General features: G+C 36.3%; 1 protein-coding gene and 2 non-coding genes across 3 annotated transcripts in view; 2 read left to right on the top strand and 1 right to left on the bottom strand.

The window, feature by feature from the left end:
* Smp_162900 (tyrosine kinase) overlaps positions 1-15578 on the bottom strand; it is a gene marked incomplete at both ends in the record, with an annotated part of 78041 nt that overhangs the window by 54405 nt on the left and 8058 nt on the right. Inside the window, one exon of the mRNA XM_018790241.1 lies at positions 4528-4719. Coding sequence (XP_018655604.1) covers positions 4528-4719 — 192 coding nt within the window. The remainder of the gene's footprint in view (positions 1-4527; positions 4720-15578) is intronic.
* Positions 7483-7554, top strand: Smp_tRNA_01430_Pseudo_CGA.1.1. The gene has a single exon. It is a non-coding gene (tRNA).
* Positions 13927-14023, top strand: Smp_tRNA_01695_Leu_CAA.1.1. Its single transcript has one exon. It is a non-coding gene (tRNA).

Here is a 15578-nt window from a genome sequence, read left to right as displayed (position 1 = left end):
GTCGCTAACCCCATGCCCAACCCTCCTGCTTTACCCGGGCTTGGGAACGGCACTAACTCTGAAAGAGCTCCCAAATGCCTTGGTACGGTCGAGAGTGAGGAGAGTCCGCTCTCCCTCTCCAAATGCTCTCATATAGCCACCTGTATATAGCCTCTGTCAGGGAATTCCTACTCACTGCCTTCTCGCAGCATCACTGTTGTTTACGAAAGTGAGAGGACGAAAACCGAATGTTCAGAGCTTTAACCGGGTTGATGGACACAGAAAGTTCACCTAGGGGAGTTGGAAAACCCTGATTACAAACCAATGGTACACATGAGCTCCAGTATCTTGAAGGAACAAATGGCGTATGAATCAATCGTTGGTCATCGGCTACCATGGGACTGCATCTCCTTACGATGCTCCACTGCCTTGTGGATCAGATCTTTAGATCAAAGGCTCTGGGTGTGTCCCCCTAAGAAAACCACCTGCTTTAGTTTGGGCACCCGGGCAGTATTATAGCCCTCACACAAATCTCATTGGATTTGTGTGGCGCATATACATGTGGTGCCCCCTTTGTACCAATATTTATGTGTTCAAATAAATAAATAACTATAAGAGCTACATGCGGGAAATAGAAGCAGATATGAAAACGATGAATAACAACTGGGAAGAACTCGAAAGGATTGCCTAGGACAGGCTTGGATAGAGGATACTGGTGTGCGGTCTATGCTCCTCCACAAGGAGTAACAGGCGTAAGTAAGTATATATACATAAATGAAACATTTGTTATATGAAAAAGTTAAATTTTATAAAAGAAAAACATTGAATTACAGAAATCTATTTACTTAATATAGATTATTTAAAGATAATAAAGATAATACACTATAATGGATCATCTAATATTTATATAACTAAAGCCGATACAACAGAAGGATCATTTTTTTTATTCATTCATATTATTAATGAACGTTATTATGTTTCCTTGTTTAAATGATCTTATTAGAAATGTTATTGGAGATTAATTTTGTCATAAGGAAACATTTTATAAACAATTTATAAGTATACATCTGTGACTTATTAAGAGTATCTGTACTATATCCTTATATACAAGGTATCTTTTATTTACTACCACCACCACCACTAAATTAACTACTTCTATGAATCCGATGTTCGTCTTGTTGTGCTAATGTAGGTATGGCAACTTGGACCGATGCATAAATATGCCTGGTCCTACATTGTAGCTGACTGACTGACTATTAAGACTATGACTTTTATTGAATTTAATTCAGGTACAACTGGGGGACAAAAAATAGTGCAAAAATAAAAAGATGAATCTTAAGAAATAAAAGAGGGAAGAGAAATACAATCAAAGAGAAAAAAATATATACGTGAACAAGATATACTATGTAATGGCAGAATACAGTCCAGTTAAAAATATAGCCAAGAAGGATATTTTTTTAATTAAAGAGGTTTTATGATGCGAAAGAAAACCATAGTAGGATTGTTACTATTTTATAGTCTGATTTATATCTGATAGAGTTTCAAGCTCTACTGAATTGCTTCAGTCTTAGTGTTATGAATTTAAAAAATAAAGAAGGCCGTATGCTAATCTGTTATGGTCTTACATCCGGCTTTTTATCACATGAATTATTCACCAATCGAAATACGACTTTTCTAATCTCAATGCTGTGCCAGTCAATGACGTTTGACCAGTATGAGCAATCTAGCATCCTTATCGGTCCCTTGTCCTTCTAGCCCTTCCAATTAAGTCCAGAACACCAATTACAGCTTCTGTTATGCGAATCGATTATTTCAAGCATACTCAGTTTATATACCAGACAGACAGACCGCATCACACCATAAAATAGAAAATAATATCTGTACAAGATCAAGCCGAATGTGGCTGTGAACGTGGGATACAATAATCAATAAACTGAGTATAATTTAGGAACAGTAAATCGTATAATAATAATAATCAATAGGTCAAAATGAAGCATATAATAAGATGAATATAGATAGATACAATCTAATCGCTGAATAGTTATACAATAGAAACATAAATAAAATAATGATCGACTACTAGATCCCGGAAGTTGCCCGTACTTATGTCTTCACTAGGGTATAACACTTAGGACACCAAACGGGTAATGATGAAGGACCAGCAGATAGCAGTCATGTACAACTTAAAAAAGTTCATTAACTAGTAGTATGATCAAGTGTTTCACTTTATGCTAACATATTTAATATTAACATTGTCTATGGAAGATAATATAAGGAGTGCAACTCTAACACTACTACTGTGATATATGCTACCTATGCTGACAGATATAAGTAGTATATAGCACCAACCAGAAGTGGAATGGCTGGCAGCAGAAAATTAAAATGAAGAGAACAACGGAATTAGAGGAATAATGGAGTATGTAAAAGACAACATAAACATGTGTAAATGATGTATTTAATACATGATTTTCATATTTTACGAACGTACTCTGTAATTTCGCGTTAAACAATAAATCGGTCTTGCCCACTGTTAGCGGAATATAGATAGGATCAAAGCACGTTCCGTGCAATATTGTGTTGGTGCATGCTGATTCGCTTTCTTATCCAATCAGCGCTAGCGGATACATGGAGAAGATTCTAGAATCACCTTATGTAAAAACCATAAATATACTAACGTTTTCTTTATTGTGCTTCCTACTTCCATCTACCCTTGTTATTTGGAATGTAATTTCGTTCCTGTTCAACCGTGTTCTGATTTGAGGACTCGTCGAGTGAAGTAGTGTTCAATAATACTAAGCAATAGGAATAGCTGGGTAGTAATAAAGAGAAATTATAACACTCACCAAGTCTTTGTTCACTACACCATTTAGTTCTGGTCACCTCTGAGCTACATCCATTTGTAATTATGAGGACCAGTGATAACAACCAGTTGTTCAATCGAGAAAAAGTTTAATAGGTATGTTGTAACTAACATTTTTAGTCATTTTTCTATTCAGCTAGTCAGTGAATGCTAAATAATGAAGTTATTTTCTATTACAGATTTCATTTCAACCATCTAGAGTGATTCACAAATGTTAGTGTAGAGAAGCCTAACATGTCGGATGAAAAACACTAGAATACAGATGGTTTTTGTATCTTACAACATAAAACTTGCCAGTTTGAAATATTTCAAATGCTTATCGACAATCTCATCAAAAGATTCACAATTTACCTCAATACTCTACGTTATCTAGAGAAATTTCTCTTAAATATCCAGGAAACGATCAGCCAGTCAGTCAGTCAGCTACAACGTAGGACCAGGCACATTTATGCATCGGTCCAAGTTGCCATACCTCGTTAGCACAGCAAGATGAACACCGGATTCATAGAAATAGTTAATTTAGTGGTGGTAGTACATAAAAGATAGGTTGTATATAAGGATATTGTATAGGAAGGAAGAAAGTTATGAAGCAATTTTAATCTTAAGGTTTAAGGGAAGATAAAGAGTGTATACACCTAAACCATTGTGATCGATTCTCAGCCATATCACACAGAGTCTAAAACCATTGGTTACGATAGTCACGCGGACCCCAACCAGGTAGTCTATATCTGCCAACATGGCTCAGACTAGAAGTTAGTGACTTCAAGCACTGATGCCACGTTTTGGTTTGGCCGCCCCTAACTTTCTTCCAACCATCCCCCACACTGGTCAGCATAACGCATCGTGGTAATCGATAATAGAGAACAGAATAGAATAAAAGGTAGCAAACGTGAATTTACAAATTGTAATAGTAAATATCGAGTAATGGCCCAAAACACGTAGCCTCTTTAAATAGTAAGTCAGACAAAGAACTTCCTTCCATATTGACAAAATATGTGAAGACCAAAAGAGATTAGAAGTAAAACCTACATCAACATAAATGAAATATGATAGATTTTATGGCAGAATCTCTAACGGTACAAAGGTCATACGAACCCGCCTGGATGTTTAGATAGCATTCATGTCTTAGGCTAAAGTTAGTTATTCGATATTTGGTGTAAGACTATTGAAAATAAACCCAATATTCAATGTGCGCTAAGAACTTATACACATTTCAAATGAAGTTAAGAAAAAGAAACTAACATAAGATAATCGGGATACTCAACGAAAAATACTTTTTGTTAGTTTAAGAAATGCCACTAGCTGACGAGTCATAAAACTTCAGTGACGGGATTCAACGATTGTTCAAACTTAGTTTAAGGCTTTGTGAAAATGTAAATTTACAATTTTAGATGGAATCAAACCTATAACCTTTCCTTCATGATTCCAGTTAGATCAATGAATCAGAATATGAAAGTTCACACTTTCCAAAATCAAATTAAAATTAGTAGCAAAGTGTGATTCTTATCCAGTGTTACTCAATGTTTTATTGTCCGCCTTCTCGCTTGATTAAATCCAATCACTTTGTTAAATCCATCTAAAAACTGATTATGGGTGAACACACGATTGTTATTCTTATTAAGTGGATAATAATAATAATAATAATAATAATAATAGTAATTGAATAGTTCAGTTTTTGTATTACTTACAATATCTTTTGAAAATACTAGAACATTTCTAGCCGCCAAATCACGATGTACAAGACCACATTCTTCTAAATAACTCATTCCTCGAGCAATTTGTATTGAGAATTTATGCAAGACAGGAACAGAGAAACTGGATCTTAATTCAGATTCACGTAAACATTCTAGTAGAGAACGAAGTGGAGCAAGTTCAGTGACCTAGAAATATATACAAAATAGAAAAAATGTAACGAAAATATATTACTAAGTAATAATAACAAAATTGGTAGAGATGAAATTGACTTTTAATAATGTTAAGGGGAATTCATAACATATAGAAATACTCACTGTTATAATAATCGAAAATAAGGTGTTTTAGTAGAGAGCATATCAAGATTTTAAGCTAAAAATTTTGAGTTTTATCATGAACATCAACACCGGAAAACGCAGGTACATTCGGTCGAAGAGTCTCAAATAAGACAAAACGTACGTCCAGAACTCAATTGCTATCCTCTATCCAGGTTGAACATAAGGTAATCTACGTTTTGTTTATGTTGGCGTAAAGTAATCCATATCAGTATTAACGATAGAGAAACATGGTTTTATGAAGATTAATCGGATCAACTTTTTTTAATAATGCCTGAAAATGTGGAATTTACTATACGGATTTCGCCCTAAATGATAAGTCCAGAACAGGACAAAATATTCCAGACTTCTTTATACAGATACGACTGATGATGAGAGGAGTAGCTATGGTCCATATATGGGTTGCGCAGTGGTTAAATAATAGTATTTTATGGGTCTAAAGTCGGTGGATCTGATGCAGATGTGAGAGCGTGGATCGGCAAGGCAAGAGCAGCATATCTACAATTGAAGAACATCTGGAACTCAAAACAATTGTCAACCAACACCAATATCAGAATTTTCAATACAAATGTCAAGACGGTTCTACTGTATGGGGTGGAGACGTGGAGAACTACGAAAGTCATCATCCAGAAGATACAGGTGTTTATTAACAGTTGTCTACACCAAATACTTCGGATCCGTTGGCCAGACACTATCAGCAACAACCTATTGTGGAAGAGAACAAACCAGATTGAAGTGGAGGAAGAAATGAGTAAGAAACGCTGGAAGTGGATAGGACACACTTTGAGGAAATCACCCAACTGCGTCAAAAGGCAAGCACTCACATGGAATCCTCAAGGCCAAAGGAGAAGAGGAAGACCAAAGAACACATTACGCCGAGAAATGGAAACAGACATGAGAAGAATGAACAAAATTTGGATAGAACTAGAAAGGAAGGCCCAGGATAGAGTGGGTTGTAGAATGCTGGTCGGCGGCCTATGCTCCATTGGGAGTAACAGGCGAAACTAAAGTAAGTGATTGGTCTAAAGTATAGTACACTAGCAGTATATCTGGATATGATTGATTTAGATAGTTATGTTTTTTGGAATATCTAGATGAATTTAAAATATTTTGTATAGTTATTGATAAGGTGGATTACATTATAAACATGATGGTCAGGTCCAAAATCTTATTAGTGCACTTGTGAACTACAAAATTCTCATCTTAGAAACGCTCCCGTCTTAAGTAACTTTCAAATTTGTTCATTTTTATGTTAAACATACCAACCTGTTAGAAAAAAAGACTTTTACTAGTCAGTTGTGCTGTTTTTTTTATATAAGTCTATCTAAAGACTTAAGTAAGTATAGAGTTGAGATCATTAGTCCATTGAAGCTAGACCACTATGGAAAACGTGGAAGCACTGGACGGCCGTTTCATCCTATCATGGGACTCCTCAGCGGTGCGTATCCACGATCCCGCCTCACGAGATTCGAACCCAGGACCTACCAGTTAAGTTAGTAATTTGAAGTAAAAAGCAGTTATCAATCCCATTACTATATATCCTAAATAATTTACCCTGTTTAATCTATATGAATTATTTAGATCAATATACTTCAACCAAAATTGTCAATTAACATAGATGGATCTCAACTACTCACACTAATTAGTAGTAGTATATGGTGTCGCAAAGCTGTTGTAATAAACCTTAGTGTTAAATTCACTTGGTATTTTTTATTTAAATCTTCCCATTGATGTTTTTTCAGGATTGCAACTGGTCAGTCTCTAATTGGTATATATGCATACTGTGCGTATTACCAAGTGATTTTAAACTTAACCCCATTGCACAAGCAAGTGGCAACCAGGACTCAATAGCTGAATGGATAATGCGATGGTGTTTGAAGCGAAAGATACTTGGTTCTAGTCCTAGAGTGAACATCAACTCTGAGATGTAGGTACATCCAAGCTGACGAGTCCCAAATGGGACGAAACGTGCATCCTGCACTCCACTGCTAGCCACTATCCATCTTTGCTTAACTTTAGTATTGTTTTTGTTTTTGAATTCCCTTCACAATTTCAATCATATCATCATCATCATCACTTCTAGTTAAAATAGTAAATCTTTACACTTCAATTCTGGTCATTAATAATTATTCATCTATTACATACCCCTACATAACCTACAATTATTCATAATTAGACTGATAGAAATGTAAAATATAAAAATCAAGTTCAAATTACACGACACAGTATCAATTAGACTACCATTTCAATATTAAAATGCTTAGTCATACAAAAATTTACGGACCAAAATGAAAAACAACGGCAACAACAACAACAACAAAAAACAAACAAACATACAAATGAGAAACGAAAAAAAAAGTGAAAAAAAAAACTGTCCAAGTATTGCTGTTGCAGTCAGTCAGTCAGTCAGCTACAACGTAGGACCAGGCACATATATGCATCAGTCCAAGTTGCCATATCTCATTAGCACAACAAGATGAGTTTATCTGTTGATCTGTTTACACAGTGTGTGCTACTTTAAAAAGAACAAAAAAATTTTTTTTCAAATAATTCTATACATATACACATGAATATATGAAGAAACAAACAGTTAGACATTAACACCGTTGGATGCCAGCTCAGTGGTCTATCGGTTAAGGGCTTCGGCTCGAAACTGGTAGGTCCTGGGTTCGAATCCCGCGAGAGTGGGTTCGTGGATGCGCACTGCTGAGGAGTCCCATAATAGGACGAAACGGCCGTCCAATGCTTCCAGGTTTTCCATGGTGGTCTAGCTTCAATTGACTCATGATCTCAACTCTATAAACAGTTAAATGGTCAATAAATTAACAATTATATCTTATCAGAAGGGGTTTTATGGAGATTTCAATAATTTTATAGTTGAAATCATGAGTCAATTGAAGCTAGACCACCATGGATGCCGGTTCAGTGGTCTAGTGGTTAAGTGCTCGCTCGCGAGACTGATAGGTACTGGGTTCGGATCTTGCGAGACGGAGTCGTGAATGCGCACTGCTGAGGAGTCCCACAATAGGACGAAAGAGCCGTCCAGTGCTTCCAGGTTTTCGATGGTGGTCTAGCTTCAATTGGCTCATGATTTCAACTGTTAAAATTACAATAATATTCACAAAACCCCTCCTGATATTAATCAACATATGCTCACTAGTGATTAGCTTCAAGGGGTATTTCATGGAGTTCTAGTGAGAAGCAGTGACCAGTGGAGTTCAACCGGGTCTGTTGTGAAATAGTAACTAACTGAAGACAATCGGTGAACGGTTGCTCAACTCCATGGATTCGTTGAAGTTAGACATTAACACCTTTGGATGCCAGCTCAGTGGTCTAGTGATTAAGCGCTCGCGCGCGAGACTGATAGGTCCTAGGTTCGAATCTCGCGAGGCGGGATCGTGGATGCGCACTGCTGAAGAGTACCACAATATCTTAAATAAGATTCATAATATACTAAAAATTGAATATAAGCTCATATAGTTGTCATTATGGATGTATTGTTAGTGTTCATCAATGTGGAATATCACAAAAATAAATCATTTTTTTACATAAATCAGTTGAGACGTTAGTTGGAAAAAAAAGAAACAACTAAAGTTGAAGGACAACTTGAAGAGACCTAAGTTTTAGATAAAGTGTTGATATAAACCAACAACTAGTAGTTGGAAAGAAGATTTGTTGTAATAATAGAAATATCTCACCTCAGTCAGTCAGCTACAACGTAGGACCAAGCGTATATATGCATCAGTCCAAGTTGCCATACCTCATAAGCACAAAAAGATGAACACCGGATTCATAGAAGCAGTTAATTTAGTAGTGGTAATATATAAAAGAAAGGTTGTGTATGAGGATATAGTACAGGAAGAAAGACAGATATGAAGCAATTTTAATCTCACAGTTTAAGGGAAGACAAAGGTGTATACACTCTTTGTCTTCCCACGTTGAAGGGACTATACAGTTACAAAAATTATTTGTAGCGATCTATGTTCAACTATGTGTGTCCAATATTTTATAGACCAAGTCAAATACATTAGTGACTTTTTGGTCAAAGGAATTAGTTTCTAAGCAATATATCAAACGATTGAACCTGGTTTCACCTGCTTTGGACTTGGGCAGCCAAGTAGTTACATAAACAATATCACTTAAAGACAGGTATATAAATCTACATTCGGTAGATGAATATCGAAATAAATAACAATCGACTCCCTCTGTCCAACCACCGACCACCATGACACGAATACTGACTAGTGTTGGAGACGATTGGAAGAAAGTTAGGGGTGGCCAAACCAAAATGTAGCATCAGTCCTTAAGGTCACTAGGTTCTAGTTTGAGCTATATTGGTAGATGCAGACTATTTGGTTGGGGTCCGCGTGACTATCGAAACCAATGGTTGGAGACTCTGAGTGACATGGCTCAGAATCGATTACAATGACCTAGATGTATATACACACTCTATGTCTTCCCTTAAACTGTGAGGTTAAAATTACTTTATACATTTCTTTCTACGAACTAATTCTTTCTTTCTGTACTATATCCCGATACACAATCTTTCTTATATATATTACTACCATCGAAGTAGCTGCCTTTATGAATTTAGTGTTCATCTTGCTGTGCTAATGAGGTATGGCGACGTAGACCGATGTATTTATGTGCCTAGTTCTACGTTGTAGATAACTGACTGACTAACTAAATCGAGAACGACAATTAATGAAAAATGTCTAGTGGGGTTGGTGCAATACACTATATCGGAAATTATTTATTTATTTAATTTAAACAAATAAATATTGGTACGAAAGAGGCACCAGATATATATATACGCCACATAAATCTCATTTGATTTGTGTGAGGGCTGTGATACTGCCTGGGTTCCCAAACCGAAGCAGGTATCGGAAATAAAGTAGGATAACACACACACACACGTACAACAACCAGTTAAAACAACTTTTTTGAATGAAAGTAAGGTCGAATTGACAATCAAAAGTATGATTAAAATGTCAGAGTAAGCAGAACAAGGACATTATTATTATTATTCATTAAAGAACATATTATCTAAGGACAAAGTGTTTAAAACACGTTTTGTATGTCGATCAAACTTTAACAAGTGCATAAACCTGTTATTCTTATTGTGAACTGAAAAAATTAATTTTATTTGGGTTAACGTTTAAATAAATAATCATTCAGAGTTTTTGATAATCTCGTGTTGAAATTCAAGTCAGTCAGTAAGTCACAACGTAGAACTTCGTACGTACGTACATCAGTTCGAGTTGCCATACCACATTAACACATAGATACAGTTGTCCATTCAAATCCTATAGTGGTAGAAGTAGTAAGAGTATAAGCAGTAATCCGAAAGATTAAGGTTTGAAGATGTTATTGAAGGAGCATAATGCAGTGAAATAAATTGGAAAAGAGAAAAAAGATAGAAACATGAAGAATTCAGAAGATTAGAATTTGGCAGAAGACAAAGAGTGGATGCACCTTCGCCATTGCAAATGATTTCGAGCCATGTCATTCAAGGTCTCTAACCATCGATGGATATCATCTTGCGAATCCCAACCAGGTAGTCTACACCCACCAACATAGCTCTGTCCACTTGTCAGTGACTTCATGGATTTGTGCCACGTTTTGGTCTGGTCACCCTTAGCTTTCTTCCAACTTACTCCTACACCATGAAATTCAAGACATCGAATGATCAATCTCTATAAGCAAAGATGGATAGTGGCTAGCAATGGAATTCAGGACGCGCGTTTCGTCCTATTTGGGACTCATTAGCTGGATGTACCTACATCTTAGAGTTGATGTTCACTCTGAGACTCCAACCCAGTACCTTTAGCTTCAAACACCATCGCGTTATCCACTCAGCTATTGAGTCCTGAGAGCCACTTGTTTGTTGCAATGGGGTGAAGTTTAAATTCACTTGGTATTATTTGTTTAAATCTTCCGATCGATGTTTTGGACTGATCAATTGCAGTCCTAAAACATCAATGAGAAGATTCAAACAAATAATACCAAGTGAATTTGATCAATCTCTGTAGTGCTATGAATCGTTTCAATACAAACTTTGTTACGAACTTTAGTATACTTCGAATATGGTTAGCAACACTTTGTCCTCTCTAGGACTTGCCAGATGGATGTACCTGGATCCTAGTTTCCATATTTATATTGGGACTCGAAACTAATACCTTTAGCTTCAAGCAATAATGCATTATCTACTGAGCTAACACTTTCACATTTGTTGAATAAGTTATTGGTTATTTGGATTCAGTAGCTTAATGGATACGAACACATTGGACGCCGGAAGTCAAATATATCAAATTTTTTTAAAGATAGAAACCAGTAGATTTTAATCTCCATGGTTAAAGAGTTGCTGTGTTCAACCACGAGATCTCAACACCTTAAACTTCATGGTTCACATCGATGAAGCGACATTTAGAACAAAATGTAACATACGAACAGTATTATAGTCCCGTTCTCTATTATTATTGTCCAGCTGATATTTATTTATGATAAAAATAATGTACGGGGTGGATAAAGAACAATATTAGTTTTTTACAAATCAAGTTGGACAATTAGTGACAACATTCTAGTTATGCAACAAACCAATTCTACCTACAGTTGATAACAATGGTTTATTTATTTATTCACTTAAACACATAAATATTGGTACAAAGGGGCACCAGATATACATGCGCTCAACAAATCTCATTTGATTTGTGTGAGGGCTGCGGTACTGCCCACGTGCCCAAACTGAAGCAGGTGGTTTTCTTAGGGGCCCACACCCGGAGCCTTTGACTGAAAGGTCTGATCCACAAGACAGTGGAGCATCGTGAGGAGATGCAGTCCCATGGTAGCCGGTGACCAATAATTGATTCATACGCCATTTGTTCTTTCAGGATACTGGAGCCCATGTGAACCATTGGTTTGTAATCAGGGTTTTCCAACTCCCCTAGGTGAATGTTCCGTGTCCACCAACTCGGTTAAAGCGTCGGACATTCACTTTTCGTCCTCTCAATTTCGTAAACAACAGTAATGCAACGAGAAGGCAGTGAGTAGGACTTCCCTAACAGAGGCTATATTACGCATGGCCATGTGAGAGCATTTGGAGAGGGAGAGCGGATTCTCCCCACTCTCGGTCATACCAGGGCATTTGGGGGCTGATAACAATGGGTTAAATAATAAACATGGACAATGTTATCAGTTGTGATCAGTGAGACATACTATTAATGAATAATGATATAAATAGTAGCCACAAATTATTTAGTAGGTAGATGATTGACTATGACAATTTGTCTTTCAATTGTCTGAATTGTGGATTCGAAACCCGCTTCACTTAATCAATATTAATAGGTATCAGAGTAGTGGTTTAGTAAGACAACGTGCTTTGTGACTATTGAGTTAAATGATTATCCCAGTGTGTCAATAATCGTTGTGAAGAGTAATGAATGAAGTTCTCTTTAAAAAACATTGGAATATTCATGAACAAACAACTATACTATTTAAGACAGCCTCAATAATAAGTGGTAAAACGTTACTGGTTTGAATCCTGCTGACTCGATCCAAGTTTTATTGTAACTTTTACTATTAACATCATCTATTTATTTTATAAAATCAAAGCATTAATCCGAACAGCCCAACTAATCTGATCAACATCAATCAACGGTTTAATCGATACAGGTTTCATGCTTAAAGCTATGACAAAGACTGGTAAAGATGGTGAGAAAATTGATGAGATTAAGGATCTTTACCGAATGAAATAGTTGGAAGATGCATTACATATGAACAATCACCGACTACTCTGACGAGCAATGTTCACTGATGTAAGAGTAGGTTGAAAAAATTCTAAGACAATATACATCAAAATGTGGGATCAGTTCTATTAAGTCATTGATCGTAGGATGGTGTCATGTAGGTTGATGCAAACTACTTCAATTGAGGAATAAATCCTTTCCTTATGAATTATATTATATATGCTTAATATTGTCCTTCTACCGTTAATCTAAACATTATTTCCACTACTTTCGTAATTATTATGATAATTTCATCTTACCAAATTCTAAACCTCTGAATTCCTCATATCCCTATCCTTTTTCTCTTTTCAAATTTATTTCACTGGATTATACTCCTTCGAAAACATCTTCAAACCCTAATCTTTCACATTACTGCTTATACTCTTACTACTTCTACCACTATGGGATTTGAATCTACAACTGCATCTGTGTGCTAATGTGGTATGGCAACTCGAACTGATGTACGTACGTACGAAGTTCTACGTTGTGACTGACTGACTGACTGACTTTGTTGATGTGGTGTCTAAAATTAGATCAATACAGATGCATCATGGCATTTATGATAGATAAATGACCCAAAATGCCCTGGTACAGTCGAGAGTGGGGAGAGTCCGCTCTCTCTCTCCAAATGCTCTCACATGGCCATGCGTAATATAGCCTCTGTTAGGGAAGTCCTACTCACTGCCTTCTCGTGGCATTACTGTTGTTTACGAAATTGAGAGGACGAAAAGTGAATGTCCGACGCTTTAACCGAGTTGGTGGACACGGAACATTCACCTAGGGGAGTTGGAAAACCCTGATTACAAACCAATGGTTCACATGGGCTCCAGTATCCTGAAAGAACAAATGGCGTATGAATCAATTATTGGTCACCGGCTACCATGGGACTGCATCTCCTCACGATGCTCCACTGTCTTGTGGATCAGACCTTACGGTCAAAGGCTCCGGGTGTGGGCCCCTAAGAAAACCACCTGCTTCAGTTTGGGCACGTGGGCAGTACCGCAGCCCTCACACAAATCAAATGAGATTTGTTGAGCGCATGTATATCTGGTGCCCCTTTGTACCAATATTTATGTCTTTAAATAAGTAAATAAATAAATAATGATAGATAAATAACTCAATACACAGAAGCTAAGAATTTAACGTACAATTAGTAGGCATCTAGTTAAGAAATATCGAAAAAAAGAAGAGGGAATCATCTTATATTAAAAAAAAACCAATTATCTCTAATCCCTAACCTCAACAAAAGATTTTCAAATTAAGTTTTCAGTAGAAGAGGAGTGGCCAAGTGGTCTAAGGCGCCAGACTCAAGAATGTTCTTCTGGGTGTTCTGGTCCACGATGTAGGCGTGGGTTCGAATTCCACCTCCGACACATAATTTACGGGTGTGGTCCCGTAAGAAAACCACTGCTTCGGTTTGGGCACCTAGGCAATATCACAGCCCTTACACAAATCAAATGAGATTTGTGTGGCGCATATGTATCTGGTGCCCCTTTGTACCAATATTTATGTGTTCAAATAAATAAATAAATAAAGAGGGATATCAAAAACAATTACTAATAATGAATCAACTCCCAATTGTAAGACACTACAACCATGATAATATTTCCTAATATTTAAGACATAAAATTAAACGAATATTTACAATAGAAATGACATTTATCACCACAAAATTAGATAAGACAGGAGGGAAGAAATCAGGTCAAGGAGGTGGGCAAGCATAATGGAATATGAATGAGATTTCAGCAGGAGACATTTAAGTCTTGTTAGTAAAATGAACAAAATCTTTAAAGTTATTACTACTTTACACGAAAGGGATTTATTTCCAATTCAATAACCAACTGTACAAACAAGCTGATGGAATGGTCATGGGATCAACATTAGAGTCTATCTTGGCCGATATCTTCACAGTTTATCCAGAAAAAAACGAAACTTAAACACGAAATCGATGACATAATACAATACTCCAGATAAGTCGATGATGGCGAAAAACCTGTCTTCAAGAAGAATCGATGAGAGAATCAAGATGGCACTGAAAAGAAGCTTTCTTGATGGTCAATTGGTTTCAATATACGACATCAAATGTTCATTATATCATTTAAGGATGAACCAATACGCTTCCGATGTCACCTCCAAGTGCATCTATGAGCTTATAAGTACTTATGGTAGCACACATATACGAAGGATAGAGAAAAAGGCCTTTACTATGTTTTCTGAACACGTCCTTAGGAGCTGACAATTGAAACACAGTAAGTTCTTCACAAGTCCAATTACCAGACATCCTTCGGATAGTAATACATGAAGTGAATGTAAGCAACGCATTAGAAATAATTAACAGACAAAAAAATACCAGACTGAAAAAAGCTAACTTAAAACTGTTTACCTATGATTTGAAGATTCAATAGTATTGGATAAACTTAATGACATTCCCTTCCAAATCTATAACCTATTACTGATGTGAACAATAAATTTTCGATGGGGCAAAGCTTAGAAATAGTCAGTTCGTTCAATAAGCATGTGTTATCACAATACTTTGAAACACAACCAGGTCATTGATACAACACATATCTTTCAGTGCTATTGAAGACGATTAATTGTTGTTCACGGAATGACTTATTTTGAGATTGAAATTTCTGACCAACATTCTTGTCAGATTCTTCTGAAGTCAATCTCCTGCTACAAAGTTCTGAAACCATTTTTAGTGTTAGGAAGAGAAGAATAACCATTTCCAAGCCTTGAGAGTTGACAATTCATATGAAGACGCCGTTATAACTTTCAACCCTCTGTGAACGCAGTTATAGTGTAGTGAATCAAGATCCTAGATTACTGAACCAGATTTTTATCATATTAATTGATCGGTATCATATTTCTCATCAGCAAATAATTGTTCCGAAAAAAATAGAACCGTACTTAGTCAAAATTATCATC

Source organism: Schistosoma mansoni, chromosome W (assembly GCF_000237925.1).
Source record: "Schistosoma mansoni strain Puerto Rico chromosome W, complete genome".
Taxonomy (NCBI): Eukaryota; Metazoa; Platyhelminthes; class Trematoda; order Strigeidida; family Schistosomatidae; genus Schistosoma; species Schistosoma mansoni.
This window is presented reverse-complemented; position numbering and strand designations above follow the sequence as displayed.